Source organism: Oryzias latipes, chromosome 22, assembly GCF_002234675.1.
Source record: "Oryzias latipes chromosome 22, ASM223467v1".
NCBI classification, from domain to species: domain Eukaryota; kingdom Metazoa; phylum Chordata; class Actinopteri; order Beloniformes; family Adrianichthyidae; genus Oryzias; species Oryzias latipes.
The window spans coordinates 540,486-552,862 of record NC_019880.2 but is presented as its reverse complement, the minus strand read 5'-3'; the positions used below and the strand labels follow the sequence as shown (position 1 = coordinate 552,862).

General features: G+C 48.6%; 2 protein-coding genes across 2 annotated transcripts in view; one reads left to right on the top strand and one right to left on the bottom strand.

Annotated features, from left to right (window-relative positions):
- The first annotated feature begins 355 nt into the window (after nt 1-355).
- Nucleotides 356-1,690, top strand: LOC105357341 (serine/arginine repetitive matrix protein 2-like). The gene is made up of 2 exons (XM_011492262.3): nt 356-500; nt 656-1,690. Exons 1-2 carry the CDS (start codon nt 373-375, stop codon nt 1,386-1,388), a joined length of 861 nt encoding a protein of 286 aa, XP_011490564.1. The 5' UTR covers nt 356-372; the 3' UTR covers nt 1,389-1,690.
- LOC101162185 (lactation elevated protein 1 homolog B-like) overlaps nt 1,265-12,377 on the bottom strand; it is a 30,210-nt gene continuing 19,097 nt past the window's right edge. The window contains exon 13 of the mRNA XM_023951285.1: nt 1,265-3,600. Within this exon, the coding sequence (XP_023807053.1) occupies nt 2,413-3,600 (1,188 nt within the window). The 3' untranslated portion in view covers nt 1,265-2,412. The remainder of the gene's footprint in view (nt 3,601-12,377) is intronic.

Sequence of the window (12,377 nt, the reverse complement as noted above, 5' to 3'; positions counted from 1 at the left end):
TGATCTTTGGGAAGCCTGGTGGTGGGAGCATGATGATAGGGGATTGTGAGGTTCAGATCCAGCATCCAGTTTAGATTTTCAGATTAAAAGCTGAGGGTGGAGGTTCTGGTGGATGAGGCCGACCTCCGACCTCAGCAGCTGAGTGATTTAGTAGTTAAAGCTGCAAGCTCCAACCTGAAGAAACTTTTACTTTGAAAAGTTGAAACCATTTTAGTGATAAATTCTGCAGAATTCTCAGTTCATCACATTTGTAAAAAATAAAATAAAAATAAATCATCTGAACTGAGATTTTCGGATCCAGATTTATGGGACCTCTCCCCCCCTCCGGAACTGCTCAAACTCTGCCTCCAGCTAATTGGCTGGGCTGTATCCATGGCAACAGCCCAGGGCTCCGCCTGCACTCGGGCTGTGTCCGGGCGGAAGGGGGCTCTGGTGCTCTGCTCCATCCCCCTGAGCTTCCTCCTGGATACAGACTCTGGCCGAGAGGCGGTGACACGCAGGTGCAGCCGCAAACCCGCCATAGGCGGCTGGCTGCACCTGCAGACAGAGACACCTGCAAGCAAAGACACCTGCAGACAGAGACACCTGCAGGCAGAGACGCCTGCAAGCAAAGACACCTGCAGGCAGAGACGCCTGCAGGCAGAAACACCTCCAGGTGCAGCCGCAAACCCGCCATAGGCGGCTGGCTGCACCTGCAGACAGAGACACCTGCAAGCAGAGACACCTGCAAGCAGAGACACCTGCAGACAGAGACACCTGCAAGCAGAGACACCTGCAGACAGAGACACCTGCAGACTCAGACACCTGCAAGCAGAGACACCTGCAGACAGAGACACCTGCAAACAGGGACACCTGCAGACAGGGACACCTGCAGACAGAGACACCTGCAGACAGGGACACCTGCAGACAGAGACACCTGCAGACAGGGACACCTGCAGACAGAGACACCTGCAGACAGGGACACCTTCAGACAGGGACACCTGCAGACAGGGACACCTGCAGACAGAGACACCTTCAGACAGAGACACCTGCAAACAGGGACACCTGCAGACAGAGACACCTGCAGACAGAGACACCTGCAAACAGAGACACCTGCAAACAGGGACACCTGCAGACAGGGACACCTGCAGACAGAGACACCTGCAGACAGGGACACCTGCAGACAGAGACACCTTCAGACAGAGACACCTGCAGACAGAGACACCTGCAAACAGGGACACCTGCAGACAGAGACACCTGCAGACAGAGACACCTGCACCCGTGAGGCTGTTCCAGCTTTATTTACACGCACCACATCTGAAAACACAAACAACTGGAAGTTTTCCTCTTGGGAAAACCTTCGCGGAAGCACGGACGACCTGCAGTCTGTTCAGCTCACCACAGGATGACATCATCGTCTGACATGTGGCGGGAAAAGTGGCTAAATAAGTTTCATGACATGACAAAACCAAACCACAAAGTGATCGATGTAATCATGTTTTAGGAATTAAAAGTGCAATAAAAACCCAAACTTAAACCCTTCTGTAAATAAACAAAAGTTTGTGTTTTTCTACAAGAACATTTGAATAAATCAAATTGTTTTTTACTGACATTTACAACAGTTGGGTTTTAAAGAGGTTCAGTCTTATCAAAGTTGACATTTTTGTTTTATAACTTAGGTTGAAGTAATAAAACTCTTTATTGAAACAAAGTTTTACTCTACGCTCATTTTGAAGTGATCTGGATTGGTCGGTTGTTGGCGTTTTGGTGGGTGGATGTCTGCTCGGTATTTGGTCACTTTTAACCCTCCACATTGATGCAGATCAATCTCAATAAATACATGACGGCGTTTCTGCTTCCGTTAGAAAATGTAAACCTAAAACCACGGCTGTGTCTAACTCTCTACACTGCCTGCTCCCCCCCGCAGACATTTTGGCAAGAGTCAGTTTAAACGGCTGGACCGGCAGAGATCGCCACCGTGGCGCCCCCACAGCCCTGCCACCTTCATAACTCCTCCCACAGGTCAGCGAGCATGGGCCACGGTGACGCGTCTGGAACCAGCGGGGACGTCACACGTTACCGGATCTGCCCGGACAGAGGAGAGACGGGTCCAGCGTCCCCGCAAGATGGCGGCGGTTCTGTAAACAGGCGGCCAGGATCGACCGGCTGGTTTGGCAAAGGAAGTTGGTTGAGCTGTCAAAGCCCCCCCCCCTGACGACCATCGCTCTGTGATATTCCCTGAGTTGGAGTCCAAGCTTTTCACAAACGTCCCGGCCGGCGAGACCCTCGCTGCGTGGAGAGCGCCGCCTAAAGGAAGGGAAGGAAACTTCGCCCTGACTCATTCGGACAAACTCTCGTCCCTCTGGGGCGCGACGCCCAACACCGAGCCTAATTTAAACCCCCCCCCCCATCTGTCCCTTACGCCCTCGGGGCTCAGCTTGGCACCCAGCTCTGCTTGGAGCTCCCAGAATTCCTGTTGTGGGTGGGGCCCAGCCGGGCGTCGAAGCTGAGGTCCAGGCAGTCGGCCTCCATCAGCTCGTTGCGTACGATGACGTCCATGTCGCACTCCAGGCTGCCGTCAAACACGTCCAGGTCCAGGTCGGGGCCGGCCAGCTTGCTGGGAGACTTGAGCTGCTTGGCGTCCACGCGGCCGCCGTCGCCGTCGCAGGCTGACGAGCCGGCTTGCCAAAGCGCCACGCTCTGGGCCGAACCACCGTGAGTCACCAGCAGGGCGTCTTTGCGGAACAAGTTGCGGCGGGAGTTCTGCAGGGCCATGGCGGCGCTCGCCTGCGACATCAGGGGGTCGGACTGGGTGAGCAGGACGTTGTGGCTGGGGGAGTCCAGCAGGCTTTGGTGGTCGCTGAAGGGGGAGGTGAAGGTGGTCTGCTTGTTCTCCTGGATGGTTTGCATGGGGGACGGCCGCAGGCCTGTCAGGGAGGGGGGGCTGAACAGAGGGCTGGACCCGTAGGTCCCAGATGGACTTCCTAAACCACCACCGGGGCAGCTGAATGTAAACACAGACCCCCCCTGAGCGCTGGCGCCGGGGTCTTCCTCTCCAGGAGGAGGCTGCTGGGACGCCGTCAGGCTGATGTTGTCCAAGAGGTCGTCCATCAGGTTGTCCGACAGCCCGTCGTTCAGGTTCATGGTTCCGGCCAGGTCCGAGAGTCCCGTGGGGCCGGTGGACGGGGACATGCTGCTGGGGCTGGAGTACAGCATGGGGGAGAGGGGGGAGTCGTCGTCGGGAACCTCGTCCAGCTCCAGGTTGGCGAGGATGGGAGACAGGCGGCCGCTGAGCGTGCTGGCGTTGGAGTTGGTCCGGGAACGGAAGTCCGTCCAGGCGTCCAGCTCGTCGCTGCTTGGGCTGCCGGTCCACTTAGAGAGGCTGGACGAGCTCTCGGAGCTGCCGTCCTGGGCCGCCTGCAGCGACGCCTTCTTTTTGGTGGCGCGCCCCCGAGCCCCCTTCATGTACTTGCTGTTGTCCATGGAAACAGCCCGCCTGCGGGGGGCCTTCCCGCCTTTCCCACCTTCAGGGTTGACCACCCACCAGGAGCTTTTCCCAGTTCCTTCGTTCTGGACTTTGACAAAACGGCTGTGGAGGGACAGGTTGTGCCGGATGGAATTCTGCGAAGAAAAGACAAAAGTCGTTTATGTTTTTGTGTGTGCGCAGAAGAACCAGAGCAACCGCTGCCTCCGCCGCGCCGCCGCCACAGCCGCTGGAGATGAGGGTGTGACCCCCCGTCTGAACCTGGGACCCACCAGAGGTCGACCTGTGAGGGTTTGGTTCCACCGTCTCTTCTGAGCTTCAGAACAAACAGACCGGATTCAGCAAACGACCTAAACCGTCATCACGCTGACGTCTGCATCTCCAAGCACCGACTCCTCAGGACGTTTGTCCTGTAAGGACGGCGATGTTGCCATGGAAACATGTCAAGCATCATGACGTTTCATTGATGGCGACCTGCTCCAACAAACGCTACGTGATCATCAGCTGTTTTCCACGCAGCCTTGAACGAGGCGCTGCTGTCATAACCCTCATGCGGCCCTCCCTCAAAGGTCAGAGGTCAACGTGCGTACATATTCATGGTGGGGGTAGGGGAGGGCCTGTTCTCTAACCTGACTAGGTTTGTAGTTGTCAGCAAGAAGAAAGATCCTTCCCAATCACCAGACAAAAATGTGCTGCTGTTGCCATGGCGACACTCTACAACAGCAGCAGAGGAGGCTTTTTTCTAAACATGGCCGCTTTAAAAACAGGGGGAGGTGGGACGACCCCCCCCTCCCATCTAAACTTTCACCACTGCTTTGATTCAGGCCACACCTGGACAGGTATTCCTCCAAAGAACCCCCCAAACCGACCCTGACCGCTGATGATCCACCTCAGGACATCCTCCTGACACGATGTGGCAGCTGCGTGTGCGCGTGCACGCGCGCAGTGTGCTCTTTGTTGCGGCTGCGGCAGCGTCACGTGCGCCTCACCTTCCAGCCCGCGGAGCTGTTGCTGTCGCCTTTGTCCTTGAAGTAGGGCACGGAGCGGACCATCCAGTCGTAGATCTGGGCCAGCGTCAGCCGCTTGTCGGGGGAGCCGTCTATGGCCTGCGTGATCAGGTCTGCATACGAGTAGTTCCCCCAGGCGTTCCGCCGCGCGGACGACTTCCGCAGCTGCTGCGCGGCGGCGCCGCACGCGGTCGCGCCGGGGGGCTGCGCGCCGTCGGGGGCCTCCTCCTTACCGGGGCCGCGCTGCAGCTCCGCTGGCGGGGGGACGCCGCTGCCGCCGCGCGGCTCCTCCGCCGCGCCCCCGCCGCCCTCCGCACGCTCGCCTTCATCATCCTCCTCCTCGGGGATTACGTCAGTGTCGTTCGCTGCGGGCTTGTCCGCGCGGGACTCCGGATGGGGCAGCGGCCAGGTGCAGGAGCGCGGCCGCTTCTGCGGCTCGAAGTCCGGGTCGATCTCCACGTTCGCGGGCGGCTGGTCGCGGTCCCGCGCGGCCTCGGCCATGTCGAGCGCGATGCGTGGGTCGTTTCACAGACTCTGGGAGAGCTTCTGGGCCCGCATTCCATCAATGTTTGCGGGGCGCGGGGGCAGTCCCCGTGCACAATGTGCTCACGCGCCCGCAGTGCCAGCACGTGCCCGCCCGTCCGTTCCTCCACAGCGGATCGCACCGTCCTGCAGGAATCCTCTGTTCTCAGCCCACACCCGAGCAGCGCGCACGCTCCTTGCGCGCGTGAGCAAAGCCACAAATGGTCCGTCCTCCGCCGCCGCGTCACGGCTGCATCCCTCCGCGCGCTGCTGTCCTCTTAACGGCCGCGGCCGCCGCAGGTCGGGGCGGGGAGGGGGCTTCCTGAGAGCGGGCTATGGACAGCTGACGCGCGCGCGTGTTGTGTGGCTGTGCTGCGGTTTCATCCTGCGCGCGCGCTGAGCGGCAGCCCGCGGGCGCGTCGGTCAAGCCGCCTTTGCGGAGCGGATCCCGGTCCTGGATCCGGATCACTGCGTGAAGATGCCCGCGGCGATGACATCATCCGCAGCATCACTAAACCCCTACAGAGCACGCGCAGCGCTCATGCGCAGCTCTCACGCGCCTTTCTGTTGTCTTTACTCTTCCAGAAAGTTATAGTAAACCGCACGCGCCTCCCTCCCCTATGGAAGCGATTATGTAGCATAAATAAAAAGCAAAGTCAAAACCAGAAATGCTTTTTCATTTTCAAAATGAAAAAGCATTTTTTGACTCAAAAATATAATGAAAAAGCAAACCACCAAAATGCTTTTTCATTTCCTTCCTCAACACAGCTTATTCTGTCACTTAATTAAAATTAAAATGAAAATGGTATTTGACATTTCATTTTCAAGACGTTCTCTGGTAAATGTGTAGCATAATTCATTTAGAAATGTCTAATTTGACATTTAAAATGGATTAACAGAAATGCTTTTTAATTTTCAAAATGTAGCTGCATTTTCTGACTCAAAATTAAAACGAAAAGGCAATACTTCAAAATGCTTTTTCATTTTATACTTAAAACCGCTTATTCTGTGTCATAATTAAAGCGAAAATGCAAAGAGGGGATTGCATTTGCATTTTCACATCCACCCCGCGCACTTTGTCACAATATTCATTTCTCAAAAGCATTAGCAGAGGGGAGGCGGGGCGATGACGTCACTGCTTTCTCCGTGTGTCCGGCTGCTGACTGACGCACACACGCGCACCAAGAGCAGACTGTGTTAGCGGCAGACACGAGGGTTTTGTTATGGTTGTGAACTTCTGATGAGTTTCCACAGCTTCTCAGGACTAAGTAGCTTCATGTCCGCCTTCTGCGGTCCTCCTCCTGACGCACCGCGGACAAGCTTTGTTCTTCAGACCGCCAGCTGCCTTCGCACAGCGGAGCGCGAAGCTCCCGACGATCGCTGAAGGCGAAAATGCTGCTGCGATCTGAGAAACCATCATATGGATTTGTGTTTCCAGTGGTGTCCAGAACAAAATAAACACTGATTTAATTCACAGATATTTACACATTTATCTGCAGCTTTGCGGTGAATTTACTGTTTGATTTATTAAGATCCAGGAATCCAGGTTTGATCAGTCCAGGTCCAGCGGTTTGTGAACAGGACCCGGTTTTAGGTGATCTTAATGTGTAAATATGTGAGAATCAGTCTTTATTTTGTTCTGGACACCACTGGAAACACAAATTCATATGATGGTTTCTCAGATCGCAGCAGCATTTCCGCCTTCAGCGATCATCGGAGCTTCGCGCTCCGCTGTGCGAAGGCAGCTGGCGGTCTGAAGAACAAAGCTTGTCCGCGGTGCGTCAGGAGGAGGACCGCAGAAGGCGGACATGCAGCTATGTAGTCCTGAGAAGCTGTGGAAACTCATCAGAAGTTCACAACCATCACAAAACCCTCGTCTCTGCCGCTAACACAGTCTGCTCTTGGTGCGCGTGTGTGCGTCAGTCAGCAGCCGGACACACGGAGAGAGCAGTGACGTCATCGCCCCGCCTCCCCTCTGCTAATGCTTTTCCTAAATGAATATTGTGACAAAGTGCGCGGGGTGGATGTGAAAATGCAAATGCAATCCCCTCTTTGCATTTTCACTTTAATTATGACACAGAATAAGCGGTTTTAAGTATAAAATGATAAAGCATTTTGAAGTATTGCCTTTTCGTTTTAATTTTGAGTCAGAAAATGCAGCTACATTAAGAAAATTAAAAAGCATTTCTATTAATCCATTTTAATTGTCAAATTATAAATTTCTAAATGAATTATGCTACACATTTACCAGAGAACGTCTTGAAAATGAAATGTCAAATACCATTTTCATTTTAATTTTAATTAAGTGACAGAATAAGCTGTGTTGAGGAGGGAAATGAAAAAGCATGTTGGTGGTTTGCTTTTTCATTATATTTTTGAGTCAAAAAATGCTTTTTCATTTTGAAAATGAAAAAGCATTTCTGGTTTTGACTTTGCTTTTTATTTATGCTACATAATCGCTTCCATACTCCCCCGGTACGCGCACACACAGCATCACCATGAGTGTGGGTTGCTGTCACGTGACCTTTACCAACAGGGCTTCCTTCCGGAAAGGGCAAACATTCTTGCATCAAAAAGAAGAAAACTGTCACGGTAAAAACTGGGAACTTTTTTAATTTGAAATTAAATTTTCTTAGAAAGTTTAGTTCAGAACTAAATAAAACTAAAAAGGCTCTAGAAAGCCAAATTATCAATGATATGACAATTTCAAAAAGAAATCCTGCAGATTTATCAGATGATGATAAAATGAATTTGGCATTATTACAAAAAGAATTAGACAGTATTTATAAGAACAGAGCTGAAGGAGCCTTTGGATGATCAGGGCTGAAATGGTTAGAAGAGGGGGAGAAGAATTCTTCTTATTTGTTCAACTGCAGAAACATCGTTCCAAGACAAATACACTACAGCAGTTAAACATTGAAGGCCAGATGACCTCTGATCCCAAAGTTATTGCAAATGATGTTAGCCTGTTCTACAGTAAACTGTCTGCCTATGAACCCAGCGTAGATCCTGATCACTTCCTAAACTAGAATCTACAACAAATACAGGCCTCTGAACTGAAATGAAATACTTTTCTCTATTAACCATTTTAAGAATAACAAATCTCCTGGACCAGATGGCTTAACGGGAGAATTTTATAAACATATAGTGATAAAATGAGCCCCTTTCTGACACAGGTATTTGTAGAGAGCATAGAAAAAGGCTTCCTTCCTCCAACATTAAATCAAGGTGTTCTTACTCTGATACCCAAACCCAAAAAAGATGGACTTCTCATTGATAACTGGCGTCCCGTATATCTATTAAATAATGACTACAAGATTCTTGCATCTGTCTTTGCAAAGAGACTTAAATCTGTTCTAAACTCAGTTATTGCAGAGACACAATCAGGATTCATGCAGACAGACACATCTCCAATAACATTGGTCTAGTTCTTGATATTCTAGATTCCTCACACCTGATCTCTGATGACAGTTGATTCTCTTTTTAGACTTTTATAAAGCGTTTGACTCTGTTAATCATCATTTTATCTTCAGCTGTCTTCATACATTTCTTCTGTAATACAGTTAAAACTCTGTATGCTAATGCTAACTGTTCTGTCAAACTAAAAAATGCCCCCCCCCCAGATTCAATCCCAATAGAGGAATCAGATGGGGGTGGGTGGGGGGGGGGTCCTATTTCACCGTATCTTTTTCTTATAGTTACCCAAACTCTTGCTGATTGTATCAATATTCATAAATTAAAAGGCGTCTCAGTTCTTAATAAAGAAATGTTAATGAGTCAGTTTGCTGATGACACGACTCTCTTCTTCAGAGACAGCAGTCAGGTTTCCTGATCTCTGAACCGTATCCAGTCTGTCTCTGATGTCTCAGGTCTACGTCTCAGTCTGAACAAATAAGAACTTCTTTCTGTTAAAGATTGTGCTTTAGAATCTGCAACAGTCCTGTAATAGAAAATGTAACATATTTAGGCATTATTATTTCCAAAAGTAATTTAGGAAGATGCTCATTAAATTTCACTCCCCTCATTGATAAAGCCAAGAAACGTTTGAACCAAAGGCTTCAGAGAGACCAGAGTCTGAGGAAGGATTCACTCTCCACAGCAGAGGGGATTTCTAGACTGACTAATTCTGGACAATCAGACTCTGAAATCTATTGATCAAATGCTGCTAAACTTCATCTGGAAAAACCGGATTCATTATTTAAAAAATCTGTATTAATGAACTATGAAAAAGGAGGCCTAATTTTCTTTAAATAATACTAAACTGGATGATATTTCAAAAATCCACTCTCCATTTGGAATATTTTCCCTCGTCACATGTTTGCTAAAGTAGCTTTTCTCCATTTTCTTCTGCTTTGTGATGATAATATCGACAGAATCCCAGTGAAACTTTCTGCTTTTCACAGACAAACTCTTCTTTCATGGGCACTAATCTATAAACACAACTTTTCTCCTCATAAGTTTTTTATTTGGAATAACAGATATATCCTTTACAAGAACAAATCTTTATTTTACAATCATTGGTTTGACAATAATATCCTACTGGGGACGCCGTTCCTACTGAATCTGGGAACTCTTTAAAATACTGTACTTGATGCAAATATTCCCTTCATGTCTCTAAGTGACACTAATGTTGGAAAATCTTGTTTCAACTAAAGAATAACAAGATCATCCGTGTTTCAGCTAAACGTCATTTCTGTTCCTCTGCTGTTTTCTATTGGAGAACATTTATTCTTGACTTGTCCTGGAAAAATGTTTGGACCCTGCATCAGAAATTATTAATTGATAACAACATGACCTCTCTGGAAACGGGTTACGTGCCACAGTCTTTTAAATATGCAGTTGTTAAACCTCTTCTGAAAAAGCCCAGTTTGGATCCTAGCATCTTGGTCAACTATAGACCGATATCAAACCTGCCCTTTATTTCTAAAATCCTAGAAAGAGTTGTAGTTAAGCAGCTTTACTGCCACCTACAGGACAACAGCCACTTTGAAGACTTTCAGTCGGGGTTTAGACCTCACCATAGTACGGAAACTGCACTAGTTAGAGTCTCTAACCCTTGTGCTATCCTAGCCACTTTACCATTGGGAGTGGGTCATCTAGACCCACTAGACAGTGCTCTGAACCTTTTTTCTTCAATGGTTTGTGATCTTCACTGGTGTCCATGGATTACATGAAATCTTTCCACCTTTATCCACCTTTGTCATGGTAGGGAAAACACGGCAATGGAAGGGGGGGGGGGGTCATCTAAGATAGCACAAGGGTTACATGACTTATTACTGGGCTCAGAAAAGGGACTACTCTCTATTGTGGTCCTGTTAAACCTCAGTGCAGCCTTTGACACTATTATACTAGGTCCTAAAAACCTCAGAGATGCTCTGTCTGCTCAGATAGTCTCCCTGGATGGCATAAGTATAGCCCCCAATTCCACAGTTAGAAACCTTGGGGTTTTACTTGACCAGGATTTATCATTTAAGGCTCACATATCTCAGGCGTGTAGAACTGCCTTTTTTCACCTGTGGAATATTGCTAAGATCAGAAATCTACTTTCTAAGAGTGATGCTGAAAAACTCATCCATGCATTTGTTACGTCGAGGCTGGATTACTGTAATTCCTTGTTAGCAGCGTGTCCTAAGAGTTCCTTAAGAAGTCTCCAGCTTGTTCAGAACGCAGCAGCTAGATTGTTAGCTGGAACTAGCAGAAGAGATCACATCACTCCTGTGTTGGTTTCACTTCACTGGATCCCAGTTGATTCCAGAATCAAGTTCAAGATCCTCCTGTTAACCTAGAAGGCCTTACATGGAATGGCCCCATCCTATATTAAGGACCTCATAGTCCCTTACCATCCAATCAGAACACTTCACTCACTAAATGCAGGACTGCTTGTGGTTCCTAGAATTAGTCAAAGTACGGTTGGAGGTAGAGCGTTTAGCCACCAAGCCCCTGTCTTATGGAATAAACTCCCAGCTCATGGAAGAGAGGCCGACTCAGTTTCTACATTCAAAGTTAGACTTAAAACATTCCTCTGTGGACAGGATTATTGTCAGACTAGATAGTATTCAGAGATTATTTAACTTAATGTTAATGTGTTTAAATTAAACTCAATAACTATTAGTTGTTAGTAGCTGCTAGAAGTTGAAGCTGGGGTAACTATGGTGCTCTGGGGTTCTTTCCTCCTTTCTCATCTACTTCTACTCTTCCTCTCTCCTCTATTCTTGATTAGGGATGGGTACCGAGCCCCGGTATTGAATGAGCCCCGGGGCGTCATTCTTCAAGACCGCAGTATCGTTAAGATCTGAGCTCACCGGTTCTGCTATCGGTACTGGAGAAGAAATCGCTAATTTTGTGTCCCACAAGATATAAACTTTATCTGCTATATTTAACTCTAAAAGTCAGTCAATTTTATTTTAATGAATGATTACATTAATTTCGCTATTCTGGCTGAAGAGGACAGGTCTGTCTGTCTATTTGTGTGCACAGGGGGCGGGGCTGTAGTTTAGACAGAATGCGGGGCGCGCGCTCAGGAACGCTACCAAAGTTATACGATGGCGGAAAAGCTTAACGGTCCAAAATGCTGCGGCTCTCTGTGTTTTTGTCCTCAGAGTGTCGTGTTGCCTTTAACATCGCAGGTAGTACCGAGCAGGTATAAGGAAGGGAGCAACATAATCACACGGAGGGGGCGTGTCTGCAGCAGCGAACGCCGGCAGAGTCAGTGGCGATGTCGTAGGGGACAAGTGAGCGCCCCCCCCCAAAAAAAATCCTTTTATCCCCTAGACTACTAGACTAAGACTACCTATGTCCACGTAAAAGGAGTTAAATTTGCGTCAAAATATCCTGTCACCTTGCTGCTACGATGACCTTATGATGCGGGAGAGAGGCGGGGGCGGGGCTTAGACTCACCGCTATGATTCCAGCCCCGGACCAACTAACAGCTACTTCCTAATAAAACATAGTTGTCATCCATAAAATTAATATAATCTATTGGGTTTCCTGGATTTAAAGAAAAATAAATAAACAGACAGGAGTCTGCATCAAAGTGACTTTGTTTCCATCTTCTTAACTCTGGTGTTTGACAGACAGAAAAGTCTATTCAAGGCTGTGGAAAATGGACAAAAGATCAAAGGAAGCATCACTCTCATAAAGAATACAAATAATTACATAATGAAATAAATATCCTGACAGCATTTTGAATCAATACAAGTATGGGCAAATGAACTATCATGATATGTCGGCAAAAACCTTTTTTCTAACACATCTAGTGTTGCGGCTCCCTGTTCTTTCATCTCATTGCTAAACTGATCCAAATGGCTCTTTGAGAGGTAAAGTTAGCGACCCCTGGTCTAACACATCCACGTGCATTCCAGGTCTGTACTGTAACAGTATCATGT